General features: G+C 45.0%; 1 protein-coding gene across 1 annotated transcript; it reads right to left on the bottom strand.

The window, feature by feature from the left end:
- Positions 1 to 17,508: 17,508 nt before the first annotated feature.
- Positions 17,509 to 18,964, bottom strand: LOC135384614 (transcription factor Adf-1-like). Its single transcript, XM_064613814.1, has 5 exons — positions 18,760 to 18,964; positions 18,420 to 18,585; positions 18,310 to 18,363; positions 17,981 to 18,052; positions 17,509 to 17,725 (listed from the first exon to the last, which is right to left on the bottom strand). The coding sequence occupies exons 1-5, from the start codon at positions 18,962 to 18,964 to the stop codon at positions 17,509 to 17,511; spliced, it is 714 nt and encodes a 237-aa protein (XP_064469884.1).
- Positions 18,965 to 19,766: the final 802 nt, after the last annotated feature.

The raw sequence follows: 19,766 nt of genomic DNA, 5'->3' as shown, positions 1-19,766 counted from the left end.
CGGGCCAAAGACGGGATGTCAGTGAAACTAAAAATTCACTTTTTCGGAAAACCGCGAGGAGTTTGGGATAACTATTTTGCATACATAATCAGTGTTCCCTTATGAACACATCGTGTGAGTACAATTCCATTCTGTAACACTCGAAAATCGGCGTAGCTGAGCTTTAAGAGGTTAAGGCTAGACAAAGGATCTCGCTTTGTATGTATGAGGTACAAGCGTATTTATGGGGTACACGGTCAGTTTATGAGGTACCGTGACTTGTACCGTATAAAGCAGTACCTCTTGAGCAAAATCTTATTGTGCTTTCGGCTGCTTTCAGCACTTCTTAGGTTCAAGTAACGCCCCAAATGGTTCGATGCAGTCAGATAATGCATGTACATCGCGCGGACTCGGAGGTAAAGATTAGGGCCAGTTCTCACTTGGCGACGCCCGACGCGGCGTCGTGAGCGGGCGGCGGAAATAGACGCGCATTTCCGGAGTCGGGAGAGGAGAGACCACTGATCTCTATGTATAAAGGCTGGATCGCGCATGGGAGAGGGGCTCGTGGGGGAGAGGCGTGCCTTCGGGCCGCCATGTTGGTGGGCCCTAAAGTGCTGTGTGTGCCCATAGAAAACAATGGGAGGCAACAGAGATTGTGAGTATTTATTGCGCTGCAAGCATTGGTCGTTGTTTGTCATCACACAATTTTGTAAGGTGCCAGTATACTGATGTATCCTAACAGTGTTTCACAGGTGTACTGCCGTTCGATTCTTAATTACGTTATGTTTTGCATTCCGAAACTAGACCGTCACTGCAGTGCAGCGCTGGGGATTGTACTACAGCACGTTTCCCAGCCAATATTTCAATAAGAAACGACTTGAGGTTAACAACAACCATGTATATAATATCCCGTACTGCGTTCTGGACAAAAATTGTTCCATAAAGAACGGTCCGGGAAAAGATATACTCGCATGGCAGAAAGAGATCGTTCTGTAGAATCACAGCCGTTGTTTTAGCCGTGTATGCGTTTAGTATGATTTATATCAAGCATCGCCTTAGAAAGAGTCTTTTAGTAAACGACAGGGGTGCTTTGCCTCGCAAATATGGACACACCGAAGCAGCCCAAATAATTCACACTCGTTAGGACACACACTCGTTAGGACAGTTAATCAGGTAGTGATGTAAGTTTAATCAATTAAGTTACTTAGAAAGTGGTAACACCTCCTTGAGACACAGGACTTATCTCTTTTTGAAGTACAGCCCTTCTATGTTTGTTTGCTTCTTCCTTTATTTGTTCTGATTATTTGCAGGCGCGATTGTGCCAAACTGAATGTCCTTCTGCAGCACTCACATGCTTTTGTTGAATACAAGCGCAGCGTGAGAAAAGCTGCTTGGGGACGGGGTCCTGCTATCCAGTGTTGACTTTGTCATCCGTGTTATGTGGAGCATGTTCCAAAAAATGCAGCTCCACGTATGGTCTTCAAATTGCAACAGGACTATTTGGAGCTTGAAACAGTTGTGATTTTGTCATTTTGGCCCTCGTGTACCCAGTCTGTGAAACGCAAACAAAAAAAGTCTAACACGATATGCTTTTGTAATGAAGATCACGGACGATGAGTAAAGAGAATATACGAGTTCAAGTTTATTTAATATTTTATATCATTCATTAGATTACTCAACATTTTATGTCAAGTTTATACAACATCAAGTTTATTCAAGTTCAAGATTTATTTCTTGCACTTATGCGTTTCAGGATACAATGAACGTGCAGGGAGGTCGCAAAAGACTACATTTATTGTTTTGTGACCTTGCTACAATGGCAATATATATTTTAGGAGTGACAATGGTCAGGTACGCTCTCTCAATTTTAGGTTGGAATGAGCAATGAATAGCAACTTCCCTCCTGATATTTTCTCATATGTGCTAAATTTTAAATTTAATGTGATCGAATATGTGATAATATAATAATAATATATAAGAATATAATACAGTAAAACCTCCAAAGTCGGACACCTCCTTACCTCGGACAACTCCCCATGTCGGACAAGATTTCATTGCACAGGCAGGCTCCCATTGAAACTACACGGGGACGAAATTCTCTATATCGGACACCTCCCTACCTCGTAAGTTGGACAGGGTTTTCCCTGCTAAGTCGGACAAAACCCTGGCCAAATTACCGGCCCATCTTTGCACCAAAAATACCCAAAACGAGCCAGTGGCCTTGACTTTCGCCACTTTTTTTCCCTATAATGGTCTCAGAATTTTGTTGCTTTAGTTTTTCCCGAGTCCAAAAACAAGTGCTGTCAGTGTACATCGTAATTTGTGTGAGCATTTGTCTTCGGTTTGTCTTGAGCCTTTGAACGCACACTGCACCAAAGCAACGAAAAGTGGGCTGACGCTTCAGAGACAAGTCATCGCTGCTCAAAAAGCTCCAGAGGTAATGCCATTGAGTGGAATCTGAACAGAATTGAATCTACTAAAATCAGTAATAATTATCAGTGAAGAGTGGGTAGAGGTACCACTCAGGACCATAAATTGAAGAAGGGGGACATTTCTGGCAGCTGTGATCTTTTCCATTTTTTGTTTCCCTCATATTCTGTAACTCGGACACCTCTATAAGTAGGACACGCTTCTGCTGCACCGTGGTGTCCAACATAGGAAGGTTTCACTGTATGTGATAAATGAATGTGATCAACAGTAGATGTAAACAACATGAGTAGCCAGAGAAGTGCGTTCTCAATAAATAATTTTCTTCTTATAGCATATATGTGCATGCCTATTAACTGAAACAATTATCACAGTTCCATGACAAGTTTTAATTTCTGAGAGTGTACTGTAGAGGCTGCTTAGATCTACAACAGTTCATACAAGGTATTATACAGAGTTCGAGGTAACTCGTTACAAGTAACTCGTTACTGTAACTAAGTTCCTTTTTTTGGTAACTTGTAACTTAACTTGGTACTTTTGCGCCGTGGTAGCTTTCAGGAGAACTTGTTCCTTTTTCGGGTAACTTTGCCAAAGTAAGTTAAGTTAAGTTCCAAGTTACTTTTAACTCGCTTTTCACTCACGTCCACATATTTTCTTGCTTTCTCTCCGGTTCCTTCATGGCATTCTTTGCCATAAAACGTGATATTCAATCAATGACTGTATTTTATTCAGGAAGTAAGGACCGGTGCCATAGAAATGAAGCTGAACCACTGTGCGCACACAGGGAGTAAGATGCAAAGCGTTCGAATAGACCTGTACCAGAGAAACGTCATCATGACATTGGTAGACAAACTAAAACCGAAACAAACCGGGAGGAGAGGGCTGGGTTCCACGAACGGGCACTTGTTCGCTGCCTCCCATTGAAAGAACAGCAGGACCGAGGGTCGCGTCAGAAGTCATTTTTAACACCCAGTTTTCTTCCTATAAAACTGTTAAGTAGGCCAGTAAGATGCACCATACGAAGTAATTTACACCACAGAGTCATAATTATCGCAGTAACTGAATTTAAAATACGCCGCAAAAAATTACCGCGCGCAACGATGGTGAACAGCAGTACCAGCCTGTGATCTGCCTGGAACCTCGCGCTGACGCTATAAGGAGAACGCTCGCTGATTGGCCTAGAGAAATGTTGTCTGCTACTCGGCTGTTCGGGGTTCTGATAAAGCCTTTCTCCTTGCTCGGTAATGCTTCGGCCGCTCCTTCTATCCCTAATTCTCCGGGAGAACTGGCAAAACAGGTTTACGGCGGCAAAGGGACAATGGCCCCCACTGACTGGCAAACCAGAACGAGTCTCCTTATGCCGTCATCGGTGACGTGCCATCATACCTCCTCATCCTCGTTATCGCTGGAGTGGCGAGTTAAGGGTGAAAGCGCGGAGCTATTTTTATGTGAGTTTTTTTCTGGGAAACAAATTGCACACATCAAAACCTTTCGCGCTATTAGGTATAATGACACACACACTTTCATCAGATGTCTTAATCCGAAATTTTTTTGGACGGCCCTGTGTACTCCTTTAAGGGACCATATCGTAATCCCCTCAAGAACGTGGCTTTCGGGCGCGACCTTGTTCCCCTCTAGCTTCGAGCGTAGTTCAATTCTACCAAATTTGTGGCGCTGTCGAACACTATGACGTCATTTATTTAAACAGGGAGAGGTCTATTGTTGGACATAAACGAAAACAATCTAAGCGTGTTGCACTCCTCCGCAGGCAACTCAAGGTCTAACTCAACTGCTCACGCGCGTTGCACCTGCGTAATGCTATTTTGTGTCCGAAGTAACTTGGAAGTAACTCGTTCTTTTTTTTAAGTAACTCAGTAACTGCGAGTTACAATTCAGGCTGAAGAACTTCGTTATTAACTTAGTTACATTTTTCACACGATAACTTAACTTGTAACGAGTTCTTTTTGCCGGGTAACTTCTCAATCTACGGTATTATATACTGTGAATGCCTTTAAAAATCCCATGTGACACATATGCCTTTACTTTCTGGAGGTGCTGTGGTAGTCAAGGTTTGTGGGCATTACGCAGGTTCTGCACCCATTTCTTGAGTATGTCGAGGCAGCTGTGAAGTAACCTGCATTGATGATGATTATTCCAATTTTTATGGTGCATCGACAACAAAGGAAATAATACATCAAAACATTGGTTTGGGTGCAACCAGTTAACAATGAATATGTTGTTTAATAAATGCATTGGACAAATGTTAAAATATCAGTTTAAAACATGGTTTACAATCCCTGTATCTTCTAAAAATTAAAAAGATTAAAAACTATTCTGAAAAGAATATGGGGAACTCTTCTAAAAAGAATTATAATCTCTAATTATTATATTGCTGGGTGAAGGAGCCTAAAGTCTAAGGTGTGTTTCTGATGTGAACATGTAAGAAAATATGCAAAACAGAGAGGTTAACCACAGTGCGTGCACTGAGGTTGTTCCTTCCTGTAAAGTAGAAACCAGTGGATGAGGAACGTGATGCTTACCTGTACACCCAGCCGTATCACACTGCACAGATTATTCACTGGGTAGCCCTCATGACGAAACCTGTATTGAGAGACCACTTTTGCCTTAAAAACTGCTACAAATAGCACGACACGCTACAAATTATTACTATCGTAACAAGCTGACGATACAGCTCAGACACAAAGGCGTTATTGAAGTCGCGCCACACCACCGTTACGTAGTTTCTTTGTCACAAATCAAACCAAGGCACAAAACAATACCAATACATGAAAAAAGGTGACAATCGTGGTCTCATTATGACGTAATACCGAACTTGTGCGTGAGGGTAATTCAAAGAAATGAATGTGGCACTTGCTTCCGCAGGGAACACCGTGTACCATGTTAGCAATGCATGCAAAAAAGCGCTCGAGTGCTCGCACATATATTGATGACAACACTACCTGTGTAGTGTAACGTGTTCTTTCAAGCATATTATGCACTCAAACTGTATTTGCCGCCGGGTAAAATGCAAGTGTGCTCGATTGAACGTCGGAAGAGCGATCAAGCAACCTGCATCCAGTGCTCGTTTTGGGCAAAAAAACACTTCATAATGGTCAACTAAATATACAGAATGGACGCCTATTTATTCTTTGATGAAGAGTGACTCACCTGTATAAATATAGGCCCTGTAACCTTGCCAGTACGGTTGGTACGACCGTAATTGCAAGAAGTTGCCATGATCGCTGCGGCGACTGTTGTGGGTACAGTAAGATGGCGGCCGGTTTCTTCACGCTCGCGCTCCCCATCCGCGATCCAGCCTTTTACAATCGAGATCAGTGGGAGAGACGTTGAGCCAAAAAAACTGCCATGCCGAACTTCTTTCACGACGTCAGCAAGAGCTGCCGAGAACGACAGCTGGCGACCAATTAGGTGATACAGAAAGGCCATGCCACCTGATTTTTCGTCTGCTTTGGACGACGGAAGGCCATTGTGATGGGAACATGAAAATTGTGCGCGCTGACGGGGCGGCGGAAATGCGCCTCTACTTCCGCCACCCGCTCACGACGCCGCGTCAGGCGTCGCCAAGTGAGAACTGGCCATAATGGCCAGTTCTCACTTGGCAGGTTCATTCACGGCAATGATAAAACGTTTCCTGTCTATGTCGTCAGCTAAAGAGCCCCAACCGTGGTACTTTCGCTTAAATTGTCTGCATTTGTTTCAAGTATATTACAAACACAGGCTAGACAGGGAGCAAGGAAAATGCCGTTCTGTATATGTGATGTTTATTGCTTATTTGGTATTTACACGGACAAAATAGAAGGAGATTGAACTCTCTCCGTGTGTTCGTGAAGGAGGCAGGTTTTCTTTTGGCCAACATGAAAACTAAAAGAACATTCCGAAACAGATAAGAAGGTGTCGACGAACCGACGAGGGACACCTTCCAGTGGTTTCATGAGGTCAGATGGGTCGGTTTCTTATTTTTTGTTCATCTTGCCTCATATCTAGCGAATCTAACCTTTGATACCTACGGAAGAAACATGCGTTATAAGTGCAGCCGCGTCCGCGTGTGAAGGTTATTGGTGATCATGAAGCCGCCGTCTTCGCACGGTTAAAGGACGACCCGCATACGACGTTTTCTCGACGCAAGAACGTCGAGCGCTCGGCATTTTTATGTTGAGCTCGACGAACAATAGCCGTCGAGCGGGGACGCCGACATCTGAGGTGAACAGATCGGAGCGCCAAGCGCAGGAAGCGACGTGTCCGTCTTGACCAATCGCATGCTTGGCCGGAAACGACCGTCTCCACAGCCGCTCAGCTGTGTGGGCATAGACGGTGTGGTCGCGAAGTACGCGCAAGTGGAAGACAGAATGAAGTGGACCAGGCAGAATTGGCTGGAAATGAAAATGAATGCGAACACGGGAGCGACAAAACGCATACCATCCCACTTGCTAGCCATTGTTCGATTGTCGTTTTCCTCTGGCCAAGATATCGCTGCACCCGTAGTGTGTTCTGGACGGTCTTCTTCAATCCTTCTACCGCAACAGCTATCGCTTTTAGAGAAGAAGCAGGGTTTTTTTTTCTTTTTTAACAGCAGCAGCAATTTTCGCCTTTGGTCCATACTGAGAGACGCGGGAGGACAGCGGACGGAAGCGGAAGTACAAGCAAGAGATTTCAACGTTGATGGTCGGCGCGTCTTGGTTATTGCCTTTGCTTACCAGATATTGTATTTATACAAAATTATACTGCATGTTTTTCAAGTGACATCTGTGGGCTATGTTAGGTCAGCGTATAATAGCTCTTACTCATGACGAGAAATGCCGCCAGGGGCCTCGAGTACAAACTTTGCGCCGGCTCCTAGGCTGCGCCGAGAAAACGCCGTTTGCGGGTGGGCCCGACGTTTCTCCATCGGGAGTGACGTCACGACGTCAAAGCTCGGCGTATCTGCGTCGAGAAAACGTCGTATGTTGATGGAAAGGCCGGGAAGGTGTACCTGCTTTCGGTAAGTTGCTCTTTGACGTTGTTCATTTCCGCTACAACTACGTGCATGCGGGTTCCTAAAACGTGCATGTGTATAGGGTGTGCGTAGTGAACGGTAGCTTGCCAGAGTACGTATGCGATTGTATTGAGGGTTGTAACAACCTAGAAGCGTTCCACGTCAGTGTATTATTTCAGCCTTGCCTAGTGCTGAAGGTTATCGTCCCAGTTGTAGCACTGAAATATTTTTCGATGTAGGTATAGTGGCGCGTGTCATCGGGCGCTGATAGACAGCTGGAAACGAGATTGGTATGATCCACTATCCCGTTGGTCGGTACATACAACTGAGATGTCGAAACGCGAACTCATCCGCTGTGCGTACCGACCCTCCCTTCAAGGGGATAGTGGATCATCCCAACCTCGCTTCCAGCTGCCTATCAGCGCCCAATGACACGCGCTCCGCTGGTTAAGACAAGTCTGCGCGCCACAGTTCCTCCTGTCAGTCAATTAACGAACACTACTACCCCATGGCATGGCCACCTCCAATGAATTCTTTCGAATCCAGCGGCTAAGGCGTCTGCTCATTGGTGGTAACATAGGTCGTGCTGAAAACTGGGAGGTGGTGGGTTCGAATCGTACCTGCGGCTGTGCTGTCTGAGGTTTCCCCTGGGCTTTACGAATGCTTTCCAGACGAATGTCGGCACAGTTCCCCCTGAAGTCTGCTAAGGACGCATACTAATCCCCCTGTCCCCCACTCCTTCCTGCTGTCCTCTCTCCATCCCTCCACATCTGTACGCCGCTCATAACCACAGTGGCTTCGCGGCGCTAACCAGAGGTGGGCACCCTCACGAGGGCGTGCGAGGGTGAGGGTTTCCTCACCCTCACCTCACGATATTTGAGGTGAGGTGAGGGCCAATTTTTCTGGTGATGTTTGGGGTAACGTGAGGTGAGGATAATTTTCAAAAACATTTTTGAGGCGAGGTGAGGAAAATTTTCAAAAAGTTTTTGAGGTGAGGTGAGGAAAATCTTTAAAAAACTTTTGAGGTGAGGAAATTTTCAATTTTTTTAGGTGAGGTGAGGAAAAATTTCAACAACATTTTGAGGTGAGGTGAGGAAAACTATGGGGAAAATTTTACCCAAGCCCTAGACCCAAGACCACGCCTTAAACGACTTAAAATGATCCCCTGTAGGCAGTTTTTGACATTACAATAGGAGTATGCGATTGACTGCTTAATGAGCCTAAGCTTATTGTGATGCTGGGTGTCCCAGTGTTGCTGCCATGTGCTGTATATTTTCGTCCTCAAGAGCCTCCGAAGGTCCTGAACAGGGACATCAAATGAGCTAATGTAAGAGGAAAGTGCGGCTGTCGCAGCAGCATCTGCATGTTCATCCCAGGTATCCCAACATGGCTGGATACCCAACAGAAGGACAAGCGAAGACCTTTGCGCAATGCTTTGTTCACTAAGTATTGTGCAGTCAAGACCAGGTGGTTCTTTTGTTTGTGTAAGCTACAGCTTGGAGGGAGCTGACGGAGTCACTGTAGATAACTGAAGATCGAATCTGCTGTTCCAGAATATAGTTAACCGCCAAGACAACTGCATAGACGTCAGTACTGAAAATTGACACAGGGTTCAGGAATCGACAGGATTTTGTACAAGATCCTGTTACCATTGCACAGGAAACAGCAGTAGCTGTTTTCGAGCGAGCTGTATAAAAAGTTGTATGCTCTCCAAAAGCACCAACAAGATACATGAAGTCCTGTTGGAGAACACGCGGAGGAGTATCCTGCTTCCTATATTTCATCAGAGAGTAGTCAGACTGTGGAGGTGGTTGCCATGGCAGAACTCTTTCATCCACTTCGAGAACTGGAGTGTGATACTCAGGAAACCCACAAACCTCAATTACCTGTAACAGACGCACGCTGAAAGGAGAGAGAACACTGGGCTTGCTAAGAAAAAGCTGTTTGAACCGTGTTTACTTCACACAAGGCAGAGCTGGATGGTTCGGGTAACCCCTTACTCTGAGTGCATACGATATTGAAAGGTACATCCTCCGTCTCTCCAAGGACCACTCATTCCCTTCATCATAAAGGCTTTCAACTGGTGTCGTGCGGAAAGCGCCAATTATCAAACGAAGCGCTTGATGATGCAACGGATCAAGAATTTTTAGTACAGATTGGCAGCAGATCCATAGACAATTGAAGCGTAATCCAGTCTAGACCGTACTGTGGAAACATAAATCTTGTGTAATGTGTCTCGATCTGCTCCCCAGGATCTGTGAGATAGTATCTTTAGGAGGTTCAGAGACTTCATGCATTTGGTCTTGAGATTTTTAATATGTGGTAGGAAGGTAAGTTTACTATCAAAGGTAATCCCAAGAAATTTGTGTTCGGATTTTACCTGGATATCGCGACAACCCAGATTTAAAGACGGTGGTGCGAACATTCCTCTCACCCTCGAAAACAGGACTGACACAGTTTTTTCAGCCGAGAATTTAAACCCGTTTTCGGATGACCACTTGTTGAGCCTATTTATTGCTAGCTGCACTTGTCTTTCGCATATTGTCAAGTTTGCAGAACAACAAGATATTTGTATGTCATCTACATAGAGAGAATACGATATCGAAGGTGGGAAGAAAATCAGCAATATTTTGAAGAAAATCAGCAATGCATCTAAGTAGGCGTCCCCTTATGCCGAAAGAATAGATGTCCTGAAGGATACCTTACCTCCATCAGTAGTATAGGTTCGAGCCCCACAACGACATCCTTTTTCTAATCCAGTTCTAGGAATTTCTAATCCACCACCCATTTCTAATCCAGGTGAAGCCAGGTCTAATCCAGGCTCCACCACTTCATGGTGATCCATCCAATTTCTATGAGATTGGCTACCCTTCATTGCCGCATTTGTTCATTCGCTCATAGACACCAAAATTATCTATTCTATTCAATTCTAAGTTGGCTCATAGGCTTCCAAATCGCTCTTTTTTCTAATCCATTTCTAGGAATTTCTAATCCACCAGCCAATTCTAATCCAGGTCAAGCCACTTCTAAGTCCTCTGGTTGGTTGGTCACAGCTCCACCCCTTCATCCATCAAATTTCTTTGTGATTGGCTACCATTAATTGCCACAACATCTGCTCACTCGCTCGTAGACACCAAAATGATCTATTCTATTCAATTCTAAGTCAGCTCATAGGCTTCCAAATCGCTCACCTGTCTATTGGTCTGGGGGCTGGTCACTTCCATCCATTTCTAAAACCTAGTGATTGGCTTGTTGGCTTCCTGTCATACATGCTCGATAGACTCATTTGTCATTTCCACTCTCTAGTTACTCGGTCACACGCTTTCAACTGCATATTGCTTCATAATTCCAGCTGAAACATAGACAACCGCTCGTGGGTCAATCCCATTCATTTCTAGGCCAGCTCACAATTCCCTCCAAATTGCTTATTGGTCCGGGGCGGCATTCTTTTTTAGCCTGCGTCGACTCTCAGCAATGGTTGGCACACAAAAACATGGTAAATAGTTTTCAATGTTTATTGAGTACATCATGGCAGTCTCGGAGATATTGTAGTTCTCCCTGGGGACACATCCAGGCACGCTGTATATCTCTGCTAACATCCATAGTGTTCTTCACATAGGTACTATATGGATCACCCAGACACTCATCCCTCTCTGTCCATGACCCAGAGGCAAACCGCAGGAGAGAACAGCATGGACAGAAGCATTAATTCTCCTCCTGCACATCTTCTGAAGCAAAAAAGAACATTATGAGCTTCACTAGTTATATCACCCACTTAAACTTACCATATTCATAGCTTCCATAAGGATAGGAGTCGATGTCATTGCACAGGTATCTCTTGTCGTCGTATGCCATCAGACTTCTTTTGACATTTCTGATGGTGTACATACACTGCTTCTTTCCAACGATTGATACTTGTTCATTCGATACGCTCATGTGATTGAACAAGGTATTGCAGTACATCTCATGGAGGAGGTGCTTGGGTACAATATTCTTTTTGACCCCTTTAGCTCTTGCAATTTGCCTTCCTCGAGCTAATTTGATGGAGTACAGTTTAGCTTTCAAACAAACTACTTCCTGAATAGGTACACTACCAGTTTCGCTTTTGAATGCCCCAAGCCTTCCACGATTCTTTTCACTGTACAGTGGATGATCCCGATCGAAGGAAGACAAATCTAAGTGGTCGTTGGCAATCGCTCGTAACTGATCTCCGTAGTCCTTGCAGAACAGGCCGAGGATCAGAGAATCAGTGTCAAAGTAACAGGTAATCACCGGACAAGTGAGCTTACTCAGCAAGGTTTCGTAGTAGAATGAGTACATGGTTAATTTACTCAGTTCCAAAATCGTAAACCCAATCTGGAGCGGGAAATCACATCGCACTTTTCTTTTGCGCATTTCGTACATGACACAATCCGGGGACAAAATTACCATCCTCACGCATTCCGCCCGACTCCCGAGGCGACTCGCCGTCTCCTCATCGAAGGCTACTCGAATATCACGCATGTTAAATTTATTTAGAAGTGTTCTCCCAAAGACTGCATTATTTGAGAGTTTGTAGAAGTTTTTTTCGAATGTCGTGCCCGAGGCAACACGTCTGGCAACATTGTCCTCGATGTAGGGACGCAGGAATGGCGCCTGGCGAAATTTTAGAATTCTGTGAATTTTTGTCACCCTCATGCCTAATCTAAAATAGAGTGCAAGCAGCGCGTAATGAACGACGTACTCGACTTTGTCCTTGCACGTAAGCAACAGCTTTTTGCTGTTAGCAGGCTGATACATTTATTCTTCGAGAAGCCCTCACTGGAATGGCGAGAGCCATTCCATTGGGACGACTGCCTTCTCAGGAGCCAGGGGAAAGTACCGTGTCAGTGCGTGGATAGATTTTGGATACTCCAAGTCACATACATACACGTAGCCAACGTCTGAATCAGTGGGGTGACGCATAAAATCCATGGAGCTAAAATCCTCGACCCATTCGAAATCACCAACGGGGAGGTGCTTTATCATACTGAATCCGTAAAGATTGTTGCAATCTATGTATGATATGTACACCTCCTCTTTATCGGGATCATAGCCACTACACAGAGGGTTGTTAGCCCGCAAATGACGCCTGCTCGCCTGACAGAGCCCGCCTCTAACGCCCGATTCGATGGTTCTGTACATGTCCTCATCGATGATTAACTTCAATTTTGCCTGTGTGTAATTTAGAGCGCATTGCCACGAATAGGATGCCAGAGAAACACAATGAAGCAATTCCAATCCATGCGCACTGTAGCACAGACATCGGAAGTGCTGCATCACGTCCGCATGTAGTAGGGCATCCGTTTTCAAGTACAGTGCATTATAATCTCTCAAATTTGAGCATCCAAAATGTTCAAATACGAGCAACGCATACTGGTAGTCCTCTTCACTTATATCCTCCCCCGTGAGATCGTTTCGAAAGGAGGATTTTTCTGGCAAGGCCAATTCATCATACACTGCAAAAGAACTGACATGGCTGTACGGGAATACACCTTTACGAAGTAAAATTTCGTAGTCGTTTCCAAATGCCTGCTTCAAACATTGGAATGCCTCTGCAGAACCCATGGATTTGATGGTTTCCACGAGCTCCCCCAGCGACGAATTTAGATATTGCATGGTATCTCTGAACAGGAAGGTGCCAATTTCGAAAGAACGAATTTTTTCCATGGAGCTGGCCACAATGAAGGGAGGTCGCTTCCACCCAAGAATGTGAAATTCCCGCAGCAGCCCGGCCAAATCGTAGGACAAATTGTGTACCATGATCGGCAATTTTTCCCTCGTCGTGCACGCGACGTTACAGGGGTTACACAATGTCGCGATATAATTTGTCTCGCCCGCACTACAATGCTTTGAATGGTCGTGATGCCGGACACGGGGTAGATCTTCGGTAAACTCCTGTTTACAGTACACACAGTGGGTAGCAGCCCTGTGCTCAGCGCATCGCTCATCATTCAGCACCATTGCGGCGGGGCAAGCGTTCAGAGCGATCATCTCATCCCGCATTTCCATCAATGCTCTCACGCACTGCCTCGCAGCATCTTCCCCATGGTGCGTCCTGATGCGCATCACCTTTGAGTCGTGGGTGTGCACAAGCACAGCACAGAAGCTAGAGGTAATGTGACGTCGCATGCCAACACCACTGGGTCCGAGTACGCTCTCCGTGTCCAACGCAACGACGTAGTTGTACTGCTGCATGTACTGTATTTTAGTAAATTCTACAAAATTTTCTCCGGGTTCACAAAATTCTAATAGGATTTCGTTCACGTCCGCGCAAAGGCGTCGATGTTTTGCCATGCTCTTTTCCTCATTAAAAGAGCGAGTGCAACGTTCACATACGAAACGCGTGTTCTTTCTCGTCAACAAACGCTCGAGGGACTTAATTCCGAAAAAATGCTCGTCAACCTCCAATAAGTGAATTTTCTTTTCGCTTTCCAGTTTTGGGGGTTGTGACACGTGCACTCCGTGATCGACGTACGCGTACACGTACACAGATATCCTATTTTTCTCTTCGAACTCGTCCAGATCAGAGAATGAAACAGGGAAGCCGGTCGGCCACCAGTAATCTGCTGCATAATTTTCACATTTTTTCCACGAATTCCTTTCCTGTGGATGCAGGAGAGCGAGTGTATTGTATTTAAAACATTCACCCTCCTTGAGTGCTGGTAAATGGATATTCGTTAACACGTTCCTGCATTTAGCCAAATTTGTGGGAAGTACCCCCTCGCGTTCAAACTTTTCAGTTTTCACAGCGGAAATACACATTTGAACTTTTTGGACGTCAGTGGATACAAACCCACTACCCTCGCTCTGGTAATTTTCAATGCGCCCGGTGGACTCCTGAATCACATCCATCAAACTATTTGCGATAGCTCCGTCGCTGTGGACTTCGCGAGCAAGCGCCATAAAATGAGCTATGTGTGCGGTTACATCCCCTCGATTTTCTTTCATCATTAGAACGTCAGAACAAATGCAAAACCTAAAGGGTATTCTTTGTGCTCGCAAAATAGCAATTATATTGTGGAGGTGGTTCATTAAATATTGTCGCAAGTCCTCTACTGATCGTGAACAGATGCCAATAGCACTTTCCTTTCTTTTTCTTAATAAACATATCCCCCCCCCAATAGCACAAACGCTTTGACGATACCTCGAAATGCGCTATCAGTTTGAAAGAAAGGCAGGAAGGAAATGTCCACATAGGGATGTGATCGCTCGACGTGAGCATGCAATGTGGCAGGTGAAATGTCTGGAGAAGATGGTGAATTCTCTTCCAATGGCTCATCGTCCGTGATATCATGAGGATAAAAAAAGCAGAACACGCATCTAGGCACTAAAAAAAAAAAGAAGAAACACTAAGAAAACGTGCACCACAGAGCGTGGATGAAAAATATACTTACTTTTGAAGCGAGCTCCGCACACTCCCGAAGCGATGCGAAGACTGCTGCCTCTTTACACATCCTCCCCACTTATATAGCGGCGACCTCGCTGCATGCCCCAACATGCACGGGTGCGAGGAGTCGTCATAGCCTAAAAATAACTCGCTCTGCATGTTCAAGGTCGCAGCTTGCCCTTGGCTTCAGGTAATGCTCCGTCCGCCTACACCATTGCCGCACCTGAGCGCAAAGTTCGCGCTCTCATCACATGTCATTCCGACATGCAAGTCGCTTCCATGAGCATGCACACAACCACCCCTTTTTGTTCACAGTGGCTATGGAATTTCAATAATATTACTTAAATGAAACAAATTACAGTGAAATGCAGATTCATCTCAGACAGGAATTTCTACCCTCAGCGTTAAACCCTCAGATACCAGCATTTCTGCTCGAATAGCAAAATAGCTATGACTTCAAAAATTAAAGCTAACAAACTACCATCAACTGACAAAACACCCATTTCTCCTATCAGATAATTATTGCATAATGCTACATACAGTCGCATTGTCCCTGCATAAAGAAACCACAGGACAAGGGTACACAAATTCACTTAAGCGATGAGGGAAAAGGCTTAAGACCTCAGGAATAATCGCAGAGTCACCACACATCGCTACGCGGCTAGCACAAGATAACAACAAGATACTAGCGGCGGGTAGAATCGAACACTGCTAAACAAGTCCCAACATGCCATGATGACGTCACAAACCAAGAAAAAAGCACACACGCGCGCGCACACAGCAGCTCAGGAATGCACAAGGAGAGGTGCTTTATTGGAATTTCTACTCCTGGCTCAGACACCAACATTTCTGCTCAAATACCCATAACTGCAAGATTAAGTACTGCTTACTTCATCGAGCACCCAACAAAATCAAACAAACAAACAAACAAAAAGAAACAAACCCACTTTCCGTGATAGAACACTATTCAGCTTTACCAAGTGATTTTCTTCTGCTTTAGCAGTGAAAGAAAAAAAGAGCCATGAAAAATTACACGTACTTTTGCTTGATTAGCTATAACTGCAAAAAAAAAAAAAAAGAAACGAAGCACATGCTAATAAACGGAGAAAAAGGCACCCATTTCCGCTATCAGATAATTATTACATAATGCTACATACACAGTCGCGTTGTCCCTGTGTAAAGAAAGCACAGGACATGGGTACACAAATCGAATTGGGAAAATCACTTCTACTCGCGCAGCATAATACGATATACGCTGATTTTTTTTTACGGGCGAAAATTGCAATAAGAAGCCACTGCTATGCAAGTGCAACAACCCTTATTTTTAAACCAACATTTCATGCAATACCACATAAATTTATCACTCGAGTCACACGAAAAGGCATACACAATGTACTTACTGGTTAAGTGGGGTCACAGTTGCACACACACACACAACACAGACACAACGAGCGACAGTGAAAAATAAGAAATTACACGCACTTCTGCTCGAATAGCAAAGTGTCAAGCATGACAAAACACATTTTCTACCACCAGAAAATTATTAAACAGAATAATTCGCAAAAATTAAGCTTGTGTGGCAAACACACAACCTGAGGAACACACCCATTCACATCTGCTTTATGAATTTGTTATACAGGCGTGAGCGATTCGATAAAAATATAAAGCACGCTGCTTGGAGAAAGCATATATCATGTGCAGCGCGGTCTACTCTATTGAAAATGCGATAAACCTTATTTTAAAAAAAAATCACAGTCGGCATAATATACGGCAATATCGGCAATATCACTGAAGTCAAACACATTGAACTTACTTGTCAAGTGGGGGTCCCAGCTGCACAAATGCGCACGCACACTCACACATTTTTAGTGCCTCACAACGAGCAAAAACCCGAGGTCTATTCACAGCCACATAAATTCATATTATTCCTCACGTCAATAATTATCCAGCCATCGTCAAAACGGGGAACACGCATATGCCAATGCGAAACAATAGGCCTTCGCGCCGGATGTAATACGATATCGCCAGTCGACCGCCCCAAAGCAAAAAAGAAACACTGCATCTCAGGAATGCATGTTGCCTATACATCCAAGAACAGCGTGCAGCAATTATAACACAGAATGAGATTCATTTCTTTGTACTTTTGTTTGCTTGCATATAAATATTTCGCAAGAAATATTACAGAGTGTAAAAGGAGAACAGCATTCGCTACACCCTGTAGCTCTTATCATTTTTAAACAAACCAGTTTTCATAACCACACTACCATTCACTAAATAGGGGAGTCACTAATGATTCAAATAAGAAAAAATATCATTCCATCATCATTGATTGCAAACTTCACGCAAGAATAAGCAACTGCTGCGCGTCGTATTTTTCTTATAAGAAACACCAAATCTCGCCGTGTTAAACACCAACAGCAACGATTTTTTTTTGTATTTTGTATTTATTTTTGTCGTTTCCAGCAGCTCATTACTTTGTGCGAGTCATCAAAAATTAAAAATTTCTGATCTGCTGCTGTTAAAGTGACAAAACAGTGTGCCCCCCCACGTGAGCCGCATCCTGGCCCGTTTACGCAGTTAGGACACGCTTGACGCAATGACGCGCGCTCCGTTATAGTTTCCCCGTGCAGGCACACTGTTTTATCACTTTAACAGCAGCAGATCAGAAACCATATGGCACATTTATTTCACTTATGACATGTTATCTGTCTGCATCTAGCTGTCCTTGAAATTGGTAAAGGAGTGACTGGCACTGGTGTATGAACCTGTTCTGAGAGTCGCTGGGGAGCTCCCTTACTGAGGCTGCAACATAATTGAAAAACATGTCGATGCGGTCCAGCTTCGGCTGCTTCGTCAGCCTTTCCATCGTGTCCATGTATATAGACCGGAGCTGCGACAGTCCATCATCATTATCCTGACTGGTGAGAAGAAAAATACACTAAGGTATGGCAGTCAAGTGCACATGCTGATGGTGGTCATGTGCACCCAACAACACTTACACACGCCTCTTCGTCCCCGTGGAAGACCTGCGAGCGGGCCTCTGTAAATAGAGTGAATCAGGTGTACTGTGCCATTGAAGGCACAACAAAGTTTTAGTGTCATGTGCCCATAAGCAGGGTATGGATTGGCATATCCCTCTACCTATACAAACAGACACTGGGTCAAGTACTTACTCTCGTGCCCTGGGTATGCTCGCTGCTGCATCTGTAAGGCAGCTGTCGTCAGCTTGTGCGGCCGTGCTTGGGCTGCAAAAAAAAGTTAATGTGGTGCCATGACACAACTTTTGTACATTCAAGACCAGAAGCCAAAATTTGTTAGTAATATGAAGTACGTACCTAAGGTTCTACATCTGTATCTGACAGCATCTGGGAGCATCCCTGAGCACTGTCGCCGGTCCCGGAAGACAGCGTGATGCTCTGTCTAGAAAATCAATCATTCTTCCGTTACTGTGGGCTCTACTTGTTCCACGTAAACAGCTAGGAAAATTTTGCGACGTTCTTACTGAATTAGGGCCAGGGATGGTTCTTCATCCGCGATCACGAGATTAGAGACTGGTCTGGTCACACATGAAACGCGTGGTGTTATTTTAACCAAAAGGAGGTGTGTGTTTACCTGGCGTCAGACTTCTTTTCACTTAATACAGACTCCAGTATCTTGAAATATATCCATGATACCGGGGGCACCGCCGCTGCTCCACTCCGGAGTTTGCCGTCGTGGTCTTTTTTCAACTTCCCGTATCTGTCCCTCAAGTTCACCCATTTTTTCATGGCTACATCTCCTGCAACAAGGCAGCACGTATACTGTTCGGTAGGTAGGAGGATGTGGCTCATACGTAAATTCAGTACATCGATCGATCGATCGAACACTGGACGAGAAACGCCTTCGGCGTTGTGCTTGATTTCCGATGCATGGGGTTCACCTGAATGTGCCCAGCGGGAACAACGGCACTCACCTGTCACGCCAAGCTTTTCGCCGATGGATTTCCACGTGTTCTCCTTTGTCTGTGTATCCTTAAAATCAGGATGCGACAAATCGTACAAATAAGGAAACCTTCTCACAAGTTCAATTAATTTCTCCGCATCAACCTGAGAAGCCGCCATCTTTGCTGAGTGTATGGTTGCCAGCACCGTTTTCTTCATTACGCTGCGTTCAACCATGTTGACTATATTCCGTGCGGGCCGTTCATTGGTTGGATGTGATGTGGGCGGGACCACGGCACGGCAGAAGTTGAGCATGGCTCAACTTCCTTTTGCCGTGAGACGGCGGCCATTACGGCGCCATTACGGCGTCGGAACGACATAATTTGCCGTGCCGTTCGCCGTTGCCGTGCGCCGTTGTCGTATGTGAGAACTAGGCTTTATACAGGCGTTTAGAGAGGAATGCCGAATCAAGTATGCTCCCCGTGGGCCACCACCAGCAGCTACCACACGTGGAGAAGACGAACAATTCATTGCTATTAGGGCTGCCGATCCGTTCATGACCGCCGCAGACATCAAGAGAGAATTAGGTCTGCAGGCGTCAGTCTTCACCGTCAGTAGAAGGCTGGCTACATCAGGACTAAAAAGCTCTGCGGCCGCTCAAAAGACAGGTCTCAGCGATGAGCACAGAGTGGCAAAGGTTCTCTTTGCACAACAACATCGACACTGGACTATGCAAGAGTGGGCCAACGTAATCTTCACAGATGAATCTACATTCTCCTCACGTTTCAACCAGTGGCGTCACGTCTGGAGGCCTCCTCGGCACAGGTATAGCAATGTCGCAAGCATTTTTAATATTATGTGATCCTCCACGTAAAATTATGCGACATTTTATATTGCTTTCTGGCTGTTCGAGGCTCATGCCAGCCTATGTCCACAGAGTATTCTGTAGTGGGCGACATTCTGTCGGTGTATGGGGTGTTATCTCTATCCACGGGCTGGGGCCCCATGTTCGAGTGCAGGGACGCTTCAACACAGCCGC

Source organism: Ornithodoros turicata, chromosome 1, assembly GCF_037126465.1.
Source record: "Ornithodoros turicata isolate Travis chromosome 1, ASM3712646v1, whole genome shotgun sequence".
In the NCBI taxonomy this organism is placed as follows: Eukaryota; Metazoa; Arthropoda; class Arachnida; order Ixodida; family Argasidae; genus Ornithodoros; species Ornithodoros turicata.
The sequence above is the reverse complement of the archived record's forward strand: the minus strand, read 5'-3'. Positions and strand labels throughout refer to the sequence as shown.